Source organism: Pempheris klunzingeri, chromosome 4 (assembly GCF_042242105.1).
Source record: "Pempheris klunzingeri isolate RE-2024b chromosome 4, fPemKlu1.hap1, whole genome shotgun sequence".
Lineage (NCBI taxonomy): Eukaryota > Metazoa > Chordata > Actinopteri > Acropomatiformes > Pempheridae > Pempheris > Pempheris klunzingeri.
In genome coordinates this window covers 4,608,840-4,624,540 of record NC_092015.1, presented here as the reverse complement: position 1 = coordinate 4,624,540, position 15,701 = coordinate 4,608,840, and the positions used below count along the sequence as shown (strand labels likewise).

At 44.0% G+C, this 15,701-nt stretch overlaps 1 protein-coding gene across 7 annotated transcripts in view; it reads left to right on the top strand.

Annotated features, from left to right (window-relative positions):
* The window catches only part of ryr1b (ryanodine receptor 1b (skeletal)), a 70,049-nt gene that overhangs the window by 22,523 nt on the left and 31,825 nt on the right, over positions 1 to 15,701 (top strand). For all 7 annotated transcript variants that reach the window (XM_070828717.1, XM_070828715.1, XM_070828712.1 and 4 more), the window contains exons 17-52: positions 56 to 189; positions 320 to 561; positions 656 to 848; positions 1,624 to 1,840; positions 1,934 to 2,038; positions 2,779 to 2,882; positions 2,978 to 3,061; positions 3,152 to 3,311; positions 3,531 to 3,678; positions 3,824 to 4,029; positions 4,597 to 4,771; positions 4,919 to 5,127; positions 5,358 to 5,704; positions 6,118 to 6,253; positions 6,490 to 6,650; positions 7,301 to 7,463; positions 7,595 to 7,681; positions 8,088 to 8,314; positions 8,717 to 9,161; positions 9,244 to 9,777; positions 9,886 to 10,086; positions 10,905 to 11,016; positions 11,119 to 11,262; positions 11,426 to 11,699; positions 11,948 to 12,065; positions 12,156 to 12,288; positions 12,527 to 12,621; positions 12,738 to 12,873; positions 12,961 to 13,144; positions 13,244 to 13,355; positions 13,471 to 13,591; positions 13,702 to 13,871; positions 14,021 to 14,241; positions 14,459 to 14,549; positions 14,831 to 14,971; positions 15,062 to 15,225. In XM_070828717.1, the coding sequence (XP_070684818.1) occupies positions 56 to 189; positions 320 to 561; positions 656 to 848; positions 1,624 to 1,840; positions 1,934 to 2,038; positions 2,779 to 2,882; positions 2,978 to 3,061; positions 3,152 to 3,311; positions 3,531 to 3,678; positions 3,824 to 4,029; positions 4,597 to 4,771; positions 4,919 to 5,127; positions 5,358 to 5,704; positions 6,118 to 6,253; positions 6,490 to 6,650; positions 7,301 to 7,463; positions 7,595 to 7,681; positions 8,088 to 8,314; positions 8,717 to 9,161; positions 9,244 to 9,777; positions 9,886 to 10,086; positions 10,905 to 11,016; positions 11,119 to 11,262; positions 11,426 to 11,699; positions 11,948 to 12,065; positions 12,156 to 12,288; positions 12,527 to 12,621; positions 12,738 to 12,873; positions 12,961 to 13,144; positions 13,244 to 13,355; positions 13,471 to 13,591; positions 13,702 to 13,871; positions 14,021 to 14,241; positions 14,459 to 14,549; positions 14,831 to 14,971; positions 15,062 to 15,225 (6,494 nt within the window). The remainder of the gene's footprint in view (positions 1 to 55; positions 190 to 319; positions 562 to 655; positions 849 to 1,623; positions 1,841 to 1,933; positions 2,039 to 2,778; positions 2,883 to 2,977; positions 3,062 to 3,151; positions 3,312 to 3,530; positions 3,679 to 3,823; positions 4,030 to 4,596; positions 4,772 to 4,918; positions 5,128 to 5,357; positions 5,705 to 6,117; positions 6,254 to 6,489; positions 6,651 to 7,300; positions 7,464 to 7,594; positions 7,682 to 8,087; positions 8,315 to 8,716; positions 9,162 to 9,243; positions 9,778 to 9,885; positions 10,087 to 10,904; positions 11,017 to 11,118; positions 11,263 to 11,425; positions 11,700 to 11,947; positions 12,066 to 12,155; positions 12,289 to 12,526; positions 12,622 to 12,737; positions 12,874 to 12,960; positions 13,145 to 13,243; positions 13,356 to 13,470; positions 13,592 to 13,701; positions 13,872 to 14,020; positions 14,242 to 14,458; positions 14,550 to 14,830; positions 14,972 to 15,061; positions 15,226 to 15,701) is intronic.

Sequence of the window (15,701 nt, the reverse complement as noted above, 5' to 3'; positions counted from 1 at the left end):
AATTGTGTGCTCTGCTACTTTAAAACATAGAGGTGATAGTAATGTCTGCCTTTAGGTCCTGGATGTCTTGCGCTCTCTTTGTGTGTGTAATGGTGTAGCTGTGAGGTCCAACCAGAACCTCATCACTGAAAACCTGCTCCCAGGTCGCGACCTCTTGCTGCAGACCAACATTGTAAACTATGCCACCAGGTACTTGAACTGCTCTTAAGTTGTTCGTCAATACAAAAGGCGTTTTTTCTGTTCTAAGTGATCAACCACTGTATCAAATGCCTGTTCTGTGTAACACTTAATGCTGATTCCTCTTCTCCTCTGTGCTCAGTGTAAGACCAAACATCTTCCTGGGTACATGTGAGGGCTCCACGCAGTATAAGAAGTGGTACTATGAGATGATGGTAGACTATGTGGAGCCCTTTGTGACAGCACAGGCTTCGCACTTGCGTGTGGGCTGGGCTATGACCGAAGGCTACAGCCCCTACCCTGGAGGAGGAGAAGGCTGGGGAGGCAACGGCGTGGGAGATGACCTCTACTCCTATGGCTATGATGGACTGCATCTATGGTCGGGTAAGACAACGACCCTAACTTATTGGCTTTACTATTTCCCATGATGTGTTCTTTTTTGTTTTATGACTCCCTCGCCCCCTGCTCTGCCATCCAGGTACCGTACCCCGCCAGGTGGCTTCGCCCAGCGCGCACACCCTGGCTGCAGATGATGTTGTCAGCTGCTGTCTGGATCTGAGCGTGCCCAGTATCTCCTTCCGTATCAACGGCCACCCGGTTCAGGGCATGTTTGAAAACTTCAATGTGGACGGCCTCTTCTTCCCTGTCATCAGCTTCTCTGCTGGAGTCAAGTGAGTACAGAGTAAAAAAGATGTTTTCTTTTTTTCTGCTGATTGTTTTGCGTGTTAATTTCTTATATTAACCAGTATGACGGTAAATTAATGTAATAGACAGTAATGCAATAAAGTTATGCAGGTGCAGAGATTTAACAGGTAGCAGGTAACACACACAGATCTTCAGTACAGAGTCGAATAATCTCAATTTCACCAATTAATTCCGGCCACATCAGCAAACAAATGTTTCTGCCTACTAGCCTTCATTAGAGCATCAGATCTAATGAGTTAAAATTGTCTTAGGAGGTTGTCAGCTTTTAAAATATATATTTACATATGTATGATATTTGATTCAATAGCAGTTTGCACCCTACTTATATAATTAATCCAAAGAATAATTTAATTTGTCAGAATATTTTAAATGATTAATTAAGCTCTAAATAGTTACTTGACTTCTATTCCTTTCAGCTTCAGTTCTATAAATGCATTTAAACCCTTTAAATTGTCTCCCAAATAATCCTTTAAAAGCCAACAGTGCCTCGTTCCCCCAAAGAGATTTTACAGCTGCTGTGTGCAATGATCCCTCAGTGCTGAGATGGGGCTGATGGTGAATTGATTGAGGCGAGCAGAGAGGGAAACACAGGCTTAAGAATTGGCTCAGAAATTAAATCAATGTTTTCTTTATGTGTCTTGTAAAGATCGAGCCACTGTTGCCATAAAGGGCTTAACTAGTATAAAGATCTCTGTGTCAAACAGATAAAGACCCGGACTTGCTCTCTTTCTGTCTCCTCAGAGCTCGGTTCCTCCTCGGCGGTCGACACGGAGACTTCAAGTTCATGCCCCCGCCTGGCTATGCCCCGTGCTACGAGGCCCTGCTGCCCAGGGAGAGGATGCGTATTGAGCCCATCAAGGAGTACAAGCACGACTTCGAGGGCGTACGCAATCTGCTGGGTCCCACCCAGTCCCTCACCCACACCTCGTTCACCCCCTGCCCCGTGGACACTGTTCAGGTAAAAGCCCCAAACCTAAAATTCATTCATTCATCGTGTGATTAAAGCATCTGCTATATTAATATATTTTTGTTTGCTGACTCTGCTGCATAGATTGTGTTGCCACCCCACTTGGAGCGTATCCGAGAGAAGCTGGCAGAGAATATTCACGAGCTCTGGGCTGTCACCCGTATTGAGCAGGGCTGGACCTATGGGACGGTGAGTACGGCGTCAGCACTGCAACACAGAACAACAATACAGACCACCTCAGGTTTAAATGATTTGGAGCTCTTGAGTAATGTGAGAGTAATTATTCAAAACGCTACTGTATGTATTCATTTTACAGTAAGAATCAGACCGTAGTTCATTGTATTGTATAGCAGCCAGTATGTGACGTGTCATTCCCTCATAAAAGGGACTATCACCTTAATTTCCACCATCTATTAGTTAAAGTCAACAAGCAGTAAGAGAACAATGACACCCAGCAGAGATGTAGTGGAGGCTGAACGTATCAAAACACTGAATCTTTAGGCTGAAATAAATCTAAATATGATGTAAATAACACAAGGAAAGGTTTTGCTGTTGCAGAAATGTTTCTGTATTACTATTGTTATGATATTACAAAGCCTAAGCCCACTGTTTCTCAAGCACAGATGGAAGTGTTAATTCATGCTTGTATCTCATCTCGTCTTGTCTGCTGTAACTCCCTTTTCGCCTGCTCAGAAAAACTTCCTTGGTTTGATTACAAGTGGCCCAAAACGAGGCTGCTAGCCTCTTGACCATGTCCTCCGAAGGGTCCAATGTGATGCAGATTCCCCACTGTTATCAGAATCCCATCCAACGTTCTTGTAATCACTTGTTGTTCCTTGATCAAGACTTAGAACTAAAGGAGACCGTGCTTTTTAAGTTGTGGCTCTATAAGTTACTTGTGATTAAACTACAGTCATCTTCTGCCACAGTTCAGGGACGACAACAAGAAACTACATCCTTGCCTGGTGGACTTCCAGAGCCTCCCTGAACCAGAGAGGAACTACAACCTGCAGATGTCTGGCGAGACTCTCAAGTGAGTTACTGACTGAGGGTCTGTAGAGGTGTCAGAGACAGAATTTACGTCCTTGGACACAAGTTGTTGATACCTGTGCTCTTGTTATCTGACAGGACTCTCCTGGCGCTGGGGTGTCACGTTGGTATGGGTGATGAGAAGGCAGAGGAGAATCTCAAGAAGATCAAGCTGCCCAAGACGTATGGCGACAAAAACATTTCTGGCTGTATAAACAAACTTTGTTCATGATCTTTTATGTATTTCTGAATATGAACTTGTCTGTCCTCTAGCTACGTGATGACCAATGGGTACAAGCCTGCCCCCCTTGACCTCAGCCATGTCAAACTGACACCAAACCAGAACCAGCTGGTAGAAAAATTGGCAGAAAATGGGCATAATGTTTGGGCAAGGGACCGGGTACGGCAAGGATGGACCTACAGCATTGTGCAGGTGACCATTTCTAATCCCTTTTCAACCCTTATTATACACATTTATATTAAAATATATATTTTAACCAAATTATCTATCTTAAGATCATGTCCACTTATACAGGCATCATCCAACTGAGGCTGTCATTCCAGTGTTTTAATGTTTTTTTGTAAATAAGCATACAAATAGTGACACCTTTTGAATATTTTATATCAATTCTTATTCTGTCTCGCTTCTCAGGACATCCTAAATAAGCGAAACCCTCGTCTGGTACCTTACATCCTGCTGGACGAGAGAACTAAGAAAACCAACCGAGACAGCGTGAACAACGCTGTCCGCACCCTCATTGGCTACGGCTACAACATTGAGCCTCCAGATCAGGAGAGCTGTAAGTCACCTTACCTCATGATGACATGTGTTGATTGAATGCAGCATGTAATGCAAATTCAACATTTTCTAACCCCCCCCAGGACATCTTCAATATCTCCATCCTTCTTAATCTTATCTGTCATCTTTTCCATCGTTCCCTGCAGCTGGCCACGGCCTTGAGAACACCCGCGGGGACAAGGTACGAATCTTCAGGGCAGAGAAGTCGTACGCGGTCACCCAAGGGAAGTGGTACTTTGAGTTTGAGGCGGTAACCACTGGGGAGATGAGAGTCGGCTGGGCGCGTCCCAGTGTCCACTCTGACACTGAGCTGGGAGCAGATGAGCTGGCCTACGTCTTTAATGGCAACAAGGTCAGTCCGCGTCTTTAGGTTCGCCTTCGTCAAACTGATGATGTCATTGATGTCAAAATAGGCAGCAACCTGTGTATTTTTTCCCAAACTTTTTAAATATGAACAGATGAGATGTGGATCCAGCCCACTAAATCCTCTCTTTACTTTACTTTACTTTAGTGTTTAATTTAAACCTTTTATTGCTCTCATTCTGTTTTTATATTTGATGAACTCACATCGTTCATTGCTGTGATACCTTACACCTTACCTTCTACACACATATCTTCATTTATCTGTTATTTTACTTTTATATTTTTGTTTGTCTTCTATATATCTTTCTGTAAGGAAGGTCCCGAGTGTAATTGTGCAGCTGGAGTGAACGTAATGAATCTTGAATCAAACAAATACAAATATAGAATTTTAGTTAACACTTAATGATGTGAAGTCCTAAATTGTTAACTTCAATGGCTTCATGGCTTTTTTTTTTTTTTTTTCAGTTTTTAGCTAGTCGGGAAAAAGTCGAGTCAACATGCAGTTTGGAATAATAGTTGTATTTTACAGATAATTGATTGATGTAACCCTTTCTAGGCTCAAAGATGGCATATTGGCAATGAACCCTTCGGTCGCCAGTGGATGTCTGGTGATGTCGTCGGTTGCATGATTGACCTCACAGAGATGAACATCATGTTCACACTGAACGGAGAAATGTTGATCAGTGACTCGGGCTCGGAGATGGCTTTCAAAGACATTGAAATTGGGGAAGGTAAGAGTTGAGGGTTATTTTTACTTTATTTGATCAGCATTAGTTGCAGCAATGGCAAGAAATTGACATAAAACTTACGTGGTTGTTTCACAGTTTGTATGACATATTAGGACAACTAGTAATTAATAAAATACTCCCCTCCCTCAGGTTTCATCCCAGTGTGTGCTCTGGGCCTGTCTCAGATTGGCAGGATTAATCTTGGTCAGAATGTCAGCAGCCTGCGCTACTTCGCCATCTGTGGCCTGCAGGAGGGATTTGAACCTTTTGCCATCAACATGAAGCGAGATATAACCATGTGGTTCAGTAAAAGTTTGCCCCAGTTCGTGCCCGTACCCACCGACCACAATCATATTGAGGTAATTACTTCGTGACACTTTTAATGTTCATTAAAGCTATAATTTATTTATTTTTTAACAATATTTTTATTGCAGATTGTTGCAGGATACAGTCCGCATTGGTACATAAAAACATTTTCCATTTTTCTCTCCATAACAACATAACAGTGGATTAAAGAACATACAATTATAAGTATTTGGCAGATTGAATACACATCAATTTATTTATCTTCACACATGTTGTCTCCCAGGTCTCCCGTGTGGATGGGACTGTGGACAGCGCCCCCTGTCTGAAGCTGACCCACAAGACCTTTGGCTCGCAGAACGCCAATACCGACATGATGTTCCTCAGACTCAGCATGCCCGTCCAGTTCCACGAGACCTTCAAGATCCCGGCCGGCACCACCCCTCTCACCCGCACCCTCACCATACCCGAGGAGGAGGTGGTAGTGGTGGAGCCAGACTCGGAGTTTGAAGTTCTGAAAAAGTCTGCCAGCCGCAAGGAGCAGGAGGAGGAGAAGAAGGAGCCGTCTGTGCCTAAAGAGATCTCTGTGGAAAATGAGAAGGACACAATGTCAGAAAAGGGAAAGAAGAAAGGGTGAGCGTGGCAGATTGTGTCTTGTGTCCAGCCTGCAGAGTATTAAAGGTGCAGATTATTATATAAAGAGTTCCTCCATCCTCTCAGTGTAAAACAAACATGGGTTAGAGAAGACTCTGAGCAGTTTACTGTCAGAAATGATCATTTTAAACTTCATAAAACTTCATACGACTTTATACTTTATACTTCATATGATCTCCTGAACAGCTCTATCCAGGAGCAGCTCAACCCCATTCAAGGGACACTTTTCCTCTTCTTCTTTAGTGCTTGTGCTACATGCAGTTCACTGACATTATATTAAGTAGTTTCAGTTTAATTCTTCAAATATTCCCTCAATATCACGTAGCAGTGAGCAGTGAGTTGTCTACTGCCGCCTTGAACTCCAAATAAACTCCAAATATATTTTATCTTAGATTCTTCTCCAAGGCCAAGAAGGCTGCCATGACACCTCTCTCCCCAGCTCCTGCTCCTCCGACGGTGCCACGTTTGGTGGAAGATGTGGTCCCGGATGACCGAGATGACCCTGAGATCATCCTGAATACCACCACTGTGAGCTAAACATCCCCTGCTAATACTCGATTTACCGCATTTGTCCAAATTATCCTTCCAAAGTCGACGGATCAAGCTGGTGTGATTTGCTGATCCTGCTCATTCTGAGTTTCCTGGCTGCACTATTATTACATTGTATTGTTGTTATTGTATCTCTAGATAATTCAATATAACTGCATCTAGATTTCTCACCCAGATGTCTCATTTTCTTCCTCATATTCTTCTTCTATTTTCAGTATTATTATTCTGTGAGGATCTTTGCTGGGCAGGAGCCCACTGGTGTGTGGATTGGCTGGGTGACTCCTGACTACCACCAGTATGATCCGAACTTTGACCTCTCCAAAGTGCGTAGTGTCACCGTTACTGTTGGAGATGACAAAGGCAACATACACGACAGGTTAGTCTTTCTCACTTTTTCACAATATTTTATTTGTAAGCGCAGTGTCAGTACTTTGAAATGGTCACAGTTTGTAGTTACTGTTTATTCAGTCTTGGTGTCAAATGTGTGACGTATAAAATGTGATTTAGCCTAACTATGTCATTCTCAGAGAGAGAGAAAGTAAAGACAAACAACAGAAAGAAATTACAGAAACTCATTATTCTAATTTCTAAATATCAACAGCACCCCAAGGTTAATTGTCAAGTAGATGAAAAGGTTTCTAATTTACGTTATGCATTTAACTGCTTGTCAGTAAACAAGCTGTGTTTTGTCAGAAACCTCTTAGAGCTGCTTAATCAGACTAAATCACAGTATTAGTTCAGCCATAAGGATGTGGACTGGCTCTTATAGCCTGTGGTGTCCCCCTTGGTTCAATACTCAGCCCCCTGTTTCTCCCCATTTATATTCTTCCTATATGAAAAATTAAAAAAACACAAGGACTCTTTCCACTGACAACACGTGGGTTTACTTTACTGTTTAAAGTAAATAAACTTCCAAAACTGCCTCCAGGATGTCAAATCCTCAAAACCAACTTAAGTACGTAAACTGAAATTTTTAAAAAGCGTTCAGAGTTTAATTAATGCTGTGCATTCACTGTTTCTCTGCAGTATGAAGCACAGTAACTGTTACATGGTGTGGGGAGGAGACCTGGTCAGCAATCAGCAGACCCGCTTCAGCCAGGAGGACATGGTGGTTGGCTGCTTGGTTGACTTGGCAACAGGTCTCATGACCTTCACAGCCAATGGAAAGGAGATTAACACCTTCTACCAGGTAAGAAAAGGCTACACAGTAGAGGTTGCTGGTGTAGTTGTGTCTGTGTTTTTCAGACAAGACTTCAAATGAGAGTCTGGATCAGTTATGTTACACCGTGGAGCTGTAAAACCTGGGGTGTTTTATTTCAGGTGGAGCCCAACACCAAGCTGTTCCCCGCTGTCTTCGTCCAGCCCTCCAATCAGAACATGGTGCAGCTGGAGCTAGGCAAACTCAAGGTGAGAAACTACATTTGCTCACACACTGCTGCTCACATTTTTCGAAGTTATTTTGTAAGTCTCCTTCCCTCAAACTATTTTACTTGAAATATCCTTCATGCCTACTTCTTCTCATACCCCATTCAGAGCAGCATCATAACATAGGCCACTCTCACCTTGGCAGTTTACCTAAATGGGTCATTGTCCTGTATTTCAGCCAATCCTCTGCCTTGGCCAACCATTTGACATAAACACGAGGGATTGTGCGTTTTTATTAGGTTAAAATTAATTTGATGGTATCGATTATAGACGCAAAGAAAGAGAAAAAACAAAACAAGAAATAAACACATTTACTATGGAACTACACTGCTCGTTTTCTCCTATAAGTGTCAATATGTCCTTTCCTCTTGCTCCTTCTCCCTCTCAGAACATCATGCCCATCTCGGCAGCCATGTTCCGCAGCGAACGTATGAACCCGGTCCCCCAGTGCCCTCCCAGGCTGGACGTCCAGATGCTGACCCCAGTTATCTGGAGTCGTATGCCCAATCACTTCCTCAACCCGGAGGTGGGCAGAGTGAGTGAGAGGTTGGGCTGGATGGTGGAGTGCACTGAACCTCTCATCATGATGGCTCTGCACATCCCAGAGGAAAACAGGTCAGAGACAGCAGCCCCAGCAGGCCGTCTGCATGGTAGTAATTGGTTCCCAACATTTCTGACATTGCATTGCATGTGATTCAGTTTTGGTGAAAGATTGACAGGTTAGCAACAGATACACAAACCTCCAGAACCTGTGATTTTAGAAAATAATCACTAATAATAATAATGATGTCAGTTACAGTTCCCTATCATTGTTTTTCTTCTGAGCCTAGCAAGTGTCAGGGGCAAAAATTAAAACCTTAAATTAAGATAAGATTTTCTTTGCAAAATGTGAGAAGATGTAATACTACAACATGAAAGTGTGTTGTGTGTTATGGATTTACCTTTTAAAATGGTATATTATAATCATTTCTTATTTTTTCAGGATTATGATAATTGCTGTATGTGTTTCTTTCTCAGGTGTATTGACATCCTTGAGCTGTCGGAGCGCCAGGACCTGATGAAGTTCCACTACCACACCCTCATGCTCTACTGCGCTGTGTGTGCTCTTGGCAATAACCGAGTGGCTCATGCCTTGTGCAGCCATGTGGATGAATCCCAGCTTTTCTACGCCATCGAGAACACCTACCTGCCTGGACCACTCCGCAGCGGCTACTACGACCTGCTCATCAGCATTCACCTGGAGTCTGCCAAGCGGGCACGCCTGGGCACCAACAAGGAGTTTATCGTCCCAATGACAGAAGAGACTCTCAGCATCAAGCTCTATCCTGATGCAAAGAAGGCCCATTCTCTCCCCGGTGTTGGCCTCACCACCTGCTTACGGCCCAAGCTGCATTTCTCCTCCATCAACTTTGTTGGCACCGACCCTGACCTGTACACCCTCAGCCCTATTTTCCCCTTGCAGGTAAGACAAGCGACAGGTTCACTGGAAAAATGTAATGACATTTTTGTTGCGTTTTGCTTATTTTTTATCATTCCCTCCTCAGGAGTTGAAGACCAAGGCGATCAGCATGTTAACAGAGGCTGTGCTAGATGGTAGCCAGGCTATGCGGGATCCAGTAGGAGGCAGTGTGGAGTTCCACTTTGTCCCAATCCTGAAGCTGATCAGTACTCTGCTCATTATGGGCATCTTCAACGACGAGGACACCAAGCACATCCTGAAGATGATCGACCCAAACGTTTTCAGTGGAAAGGAAAAAGAAGATGAAGCTGCTGAAGGAGAAAGCGAGGAAGCAAAGGAGGAGGAAACGGAGGAGGCCGAGCTTGAGGACGAAGGGGTCGGTGACGAGGAGGAGGAGGAGCTCAAAGATTTGGAAATTAAAGAGGAGGAAGCTGAACCTAAGGAGGAGGGAGAAGAGGAGGAGAAGGAGGAGGCAGAGGCCAAAGAAGGCAAAGTGGATGGAGAGAAGGCAGAAGAGGAGAAGGAGGCAGAGGCAGTGGAGGCAGAAGCCAAAGATGAGGAGGAGGGTCTGGAAGAGGGATTACTCCAGATGAAGCTACCAGAGTCTGTCAAACTGCAGGTCATTTTGATATTTAAACAGTTTGGTATTCACCTGAAGGCATCACCCCCACAATCGTATCATATCATTAAAATCTGTGTTTCTCTTTTTCTGACTTGCTTCTCTCAGATGTGCACACTCCTGCAGTACTTCTGCGACTGCGAGCTGCGACACAGAGTGGAAACCATTGTGGCCTATTCAGACCAATTTGTCCATCATATTCAGGACAACCAACGTGTTCGTTACAACCAGTTAATGAGAGCTTTCACCATGTCGGCTGCTGAGACTGCACGCAGGACCCGCGAGTTCCGCTCACCACCACAGGACCAGGTACTGATTATTACTTTTAAGTAAGTAAGTAAAGTGTATATGGTATCGCACTTTTCACAGAGCAAAGTCACAAAGTGCTTCACAGGAGTAAAAAGAAAATAAAAACAAAATGATAAAATCATAAATAAGATAATAAAAACAGTAAAAGAAACAACAGTCAGCCATAAGCAGGAACAGATCTAAAACACACCAATCAGTCAGAAGTCATAAACTCCAGACAGCAGCAGGCGAGAAAAAGGCCAGTTTGAATAAATGTGTTTTCAGCTGCTTTTTAAAAGCATCGACCGAGACCGCAGATCGAATGTCTAGAGGAAGAGGTGTTCCACAATGTCGGAGCCACCAGTTCAAAGGCACAATCACCTGTTGTTTTTAGTCGAGTGCGCGAGGGACTGGCAGTAAACACTGGGCCTACTGGTGATGTACTGATGAAGCAGCTCAGCTGGTGCCGGACCATGCAGGGCTCTATATGTAAAAACAAGAACCTTAAAATGAATCCTGACCAGAAACCATCTTTAGAACGACCAAATATGTTTTATGGGGTTTGAATTTGAAGTGGATTTGGATAATGTTCCTCCAATGAGTCATCTTGACACCTTATTTCTTTACAAAGTGAGAACTGACATCAAGATGGGCTTTTTGCGCTTGGATAAGAGACTTTATTGTTTGTCACTGTGACCATGGGGAAGAATGACACATTCTCTGTTGCAGAAGAGCTAAACAATGCCCAGGAAATTTATGAAAATGCCCCCATGCAAAATGAGAAGAGGCAAAACAGACAAAGATGCTGATGGGGTCGTCTTACTGTGGTTTTCTTGAAGGTTCTTTTGCTGACCAACTTTAAGCACGGTTCAGAGGAAGAGGAATGTCCCGTCCCCGAGGAAGCGCGAGACAGTCTGGGAGAGTTCCACAATGACCTCCTGCTTCACTGTGGTGAGGAGATCTTTAAAGATCCTGCATAGCTTTTACTCTTATGTTCTAAGTAAGCGTCAAGTATGTTAGCATCTTAAATCTGAAATCCCATTCTACACATAGGTATACATATTGAGGAGGAGGCAGAAGAGGAAGAGGTGGACACCTCACTGGGGGGCAGACTCCTCAGTCTGATTGACAAGATCAAGAGTTTGCGCAAGACGAAGGTGGAGGAGAAGCCAGAGGTCACGGAGGAATCAAAGCCCAGTAAGAGAAATGGCAAAACTACCTGATGAATATTTAAAGGATTTCATTCATTCATTGCAACTTCAGTCCAAAAATAGCGAAATCAGCCTTTAGAAATCCATCAATCTAACACATGACACTATGCAACAGACATACTGAACCTCTCTGTATCCACTTCACCCAGGCACCCTTCAGGAGCTGATCTCCGACACCATGATCCACTGGGCCCAGGAGTCGTTCATTCAGAACCCTGAGCTGGTGCGTCTGATGTTCAGCCTGCTCCACAGGCAGTATGACGGCCTTGGCGAGCTGATCCGAGCGCTGCCCAAAGCCTACGCCATCAGCGCCGTGTCTGTTCAGGACACCATGGACCTGCTCGAGTGTTTGGGACAGATTCGTTCGCTGCTGATTGTGCAGATGGGCCCAGAGGAGGAGCGGCTCATGATCCAGAGCATCGGGTCAGTGTCGGGGGGGGGGGGTGTTGCGATGAAGATGAGAGATGTGATGCTGATTTCAGTATTTTGATATTATTTTTCACATTTTCCCTTCAGTAATGTATTTCCGGTAAAGGTTCAGGCAGCATTTAATTCCTCTCTAGCGTTTCAAGCTGTACATCAGCATGTGTCATCAGAATTGATCCTGTTTAGATTACGCAAGTAAGGAAATGTAACATGTGAATCTGACTGTATTTATTCTCTTCTTTCAGGAACATCATGAACAATAAGGTCTTCTATCAGCACCCCAATCTGATGAGAGCTCTTGGCATGCATGAGACTGTCATGGAGGTGATGGTCAATGTGTTGGGTGGAGGAGGAGACTCGAAGGTAACTGTGATGATTTCTAGTTTAGTTTATCTATCTTATCCACCTGATGTCGTAAAAGAACTTTTTTTTTAAAAAACTTTTTCTCTCCAGGAGATTCGATTCCCCCAAATGGTGACCAACTGCTGTCGTTTCCTGTGTTACTTCTGTCGTATCAGCCGACAGAACCAGCGCTCCATGTTCGACCACCTGAGCTACCTGCTACAGAACAGCGGCATTGGGCTGGGTCAGTGTCAGCCACCGGTCACACTGTTTGTTGTACTGTGCACTGGGCAACTTTCTTTTTTTATTTAGAAAAGTGGATTTATCAAAAACAGGTTAAGATGTAGAGATCAGATCAGATTCTAAACTGGAAAGAAAAACTGTCAATGAACCTATTTCTTTTCTGAAAAATCTAGAAAGATGAGCCTGTATATTAGGCAAAGAACAAAGACAGACTCACTGTATTTATTTTACATTTGCAGGCATGCGTGGATCCACACCTCTGGATGTTGCTGCGGCTTCCTGCATTGACAACAATGAGCTGGCCTTGGCTCTACAAGAGCAGGACCTGGAAATGGTTTGAGAAAATAAATAAAATGACAAGACATGAAAAGCACATGAAAGATGAAAGGATACGGCGAACTTGTCATCTTATAATCCTTCTTGGTGTCCCTTATGTGCGTGATGATGTAGGTGGTGACATACTTGGCGGGCTGTGGACTACAGATGTGTCCCATGCTCCTCTCTAAGGGCTACCCTGACATCAACTGGAACCCCTGTGGAGGAGAGAGATACCTGGATTTCCTCCGCTTTGCCGTCTTTGTTAACGGTCAGCGCTCTCACATAACTATTACATTTGTAGTTTTGAGTTGTGAGGAATTGCCGCTAACATTTGCACATCTGCATCCCCTCACAGGAGAGAGCGTGGAGGAGAATGCTAATGTTGTGGTGCGTTTGCTCATCCGTCGGCCCGAGTGCTTCGGCCCAGCCCTGAGAGGAGAGGGCGGGAATGGTCTGCTGGCTGCCATGGAGGAGGCCATCAAGATCTCAGAAGATCCAGCAAGGGATGGACCCACTGTCAAAAAAGACAGACGCTTCATGTAAGTAATAGTTTGCATACAGGCCTCGCAGGCCACTCAACAAACTAAGCTACGCTGGGCACATACAGTTAGAGAAAAATCTGTTTCCTTGATTGGCAGGTTTGGTGGTGAGGAACAGCACGAAGAGAACCGTGTACATTTGGGAAATGCCATCATGTCCTTCTACTCTGCCCTCATTGATCTGCTCGGTCGCTGCGCTCCTGAGATGCATGTGAGTAGAGCGTCTTTTCACACAATCGACCTTTCTTAAGCCTCCAGGCACACTGGCTTAGTATGAGGCTGATGATCCACAGCTAGTCTCATACAGAAAATGTTCATATTTACAGCTGATCCAAGCAGGGAAGGGTGAGGCTCTAAGAATCAGGGCCATCCTGAGATCCCTGGTGCCCATAGAGGACCTGGTGGGAGTCATCAGCTTGCCTGTGCAGATTCCTGCCTACGGCAAAGGTCAGACACTGAGTTGGAGTCACATGGTGCAAGTGTACAGTTATATTCTGGCATGTTTTGGCATCCTCCTGCATATACGATTTGTTTTTTTGCCCCTGTCAAAACCACAGATGGTCAGATTATTGAGCCTAAGATGTCCGCCAGTTTTGTGCCAGACCACAAGGCCTCCATGGTGCTGTTCCTTGATAGAGTGTATGGTATTGACAACCAGGACTTCTTGCTTCATGTGTTGGAGGTTGGCTTCCTGCCTGACATGAGAGCTGCCGCTTCTTTGGATACGGTGAGTAGGAGAGGACACTGACGACTAGTTAAACAGGAAGGGATTTCACTTCTGTCAAGTCCAGATGTGTACGTTGATGAAACTTAGTATTAATCCGTTTTTTTTCCACTCGGTACAAATAGTATTTCCGTCTTCCTCTCTGATTACAGGTGGCTTTTAGTACAACTGAAATGGCCTTGGCGCTGAACCGCTACCTTTGTTCGGCTGTTCTGCCTCTGCTGACCAAGTGTGCCCCGTTGTTTGCCGGGACGGACCACCGGGCCATCATGATCGACTCCATGCTCCACACCATCTATCGTTTGTCCCGCGGCCGAGCTCTTACCAAGGCTCAGAGGGACGTCATTGAGGAGTGCCTCATGTCGCTCTGCAAGTCAGTACTAATCCCAACCTCCCAAGAAGAATGTAAATGATGATTGGGCATCAGAATGAAGGAAATTATGATGATAAGTACATTTTTAGATCGTATTAGTGTAATCTGTTAAACCTAATTTAACCAGCGCAGTGCTCTGTAATATAGGACAATGAAAGAACATGACAGAAACAGTATCCTACTTTACTCATGAAGATTTTTGATGACATTCCCACAGATACCTTCGACCCTCCATGCTGCAGCATCTGCTTAGACGGCTGGTATTTGATGTGCCCATTCTCAACGAATATGCAAAGATGCCCCTCAAGGTTTGGCTGCTATTTAATTATTGCTATTTATTATTATATTTTATGACTCCAAAAACTATATATACACACACACTCTACCACTGCCAAATCTGTATTTAAAGTGCAGTCAGTAAACACGGATTAGAAAGATTGTACTGTGGGAGAAGTGTGTGCATCACTAACACACACATGCATTACAGTGATTATTGCATTTGCTGAAACTTGTTATTTACAGATATTAGCAGTAGATTACCTACCCATGAGTTACAAATGTCCTCCTGTCTATCTACGATTTGTTTCAGCTCTTAACCAATCACTACGAGCGCTGTTGGAAGTACTACTGCTTGCCTAACGGATGGGCTAATTTCGGGGTGACCTCAGAGGAGGAGCTGCATCTTTCCCGTAAACTCTTTTGGGGAATCTTTGAATCTTTGGCACATAAGGTGAGACATGATTCTCTTGGTGTCCACCCACAGCGTTTCTAAGCTCATGTCACCACCACCGTAACTTCTTTGATGTCATCCGATCTCTAGAAATACGATGCCGAGCTCTTCAAGATCGCCATGCCCTGCCTGTGTGCCATAGCAGGAGCCATCCCACCTGACTATGTGGACGCCACCTACTCCTCTCACACTGAGAAGAAGGCCTCTGTGGACGCTGAAGGAAACTTTGATCCCAAACCAGTCGAGACCACAAAGTGAGCAGGAAGATATGAGTCATTACAAAAATAGTTCACGGTGGCCTACAGTATTATTAAGTGCATAAAATTGAATTTAAATACTTTTAAGTTTTATTAATGCACAATGGTGCCATAAACATAACAGAAAAACATTGATAAAAACATTTCATTTGCATTTCACATTGTGTTGTTATGCTTTTGTTAATGCTTTCGGATGATGGTTGTGTAGGTTCTGCGTATAAAGAGCAACTCGTGAATCAGGATTAGTTGTAATTCGACTTTTGAATTGAATATTTTTACTTAGAGTGATGAGCGTACATCAGTGTCTTATTTTCAATTCAAAAAACAGCATTTGTGAAGACAACATTAGAAGTGACACGAGTTAAGCACTAACAGAGCATCACAGGGTAATTTCTATATGTAGTTACTACAAGTTACTACAAGTTAGTAAAGGCATTCCAAAGTAAATTTTAGTTAGGAGTGAGTGGTTTAAC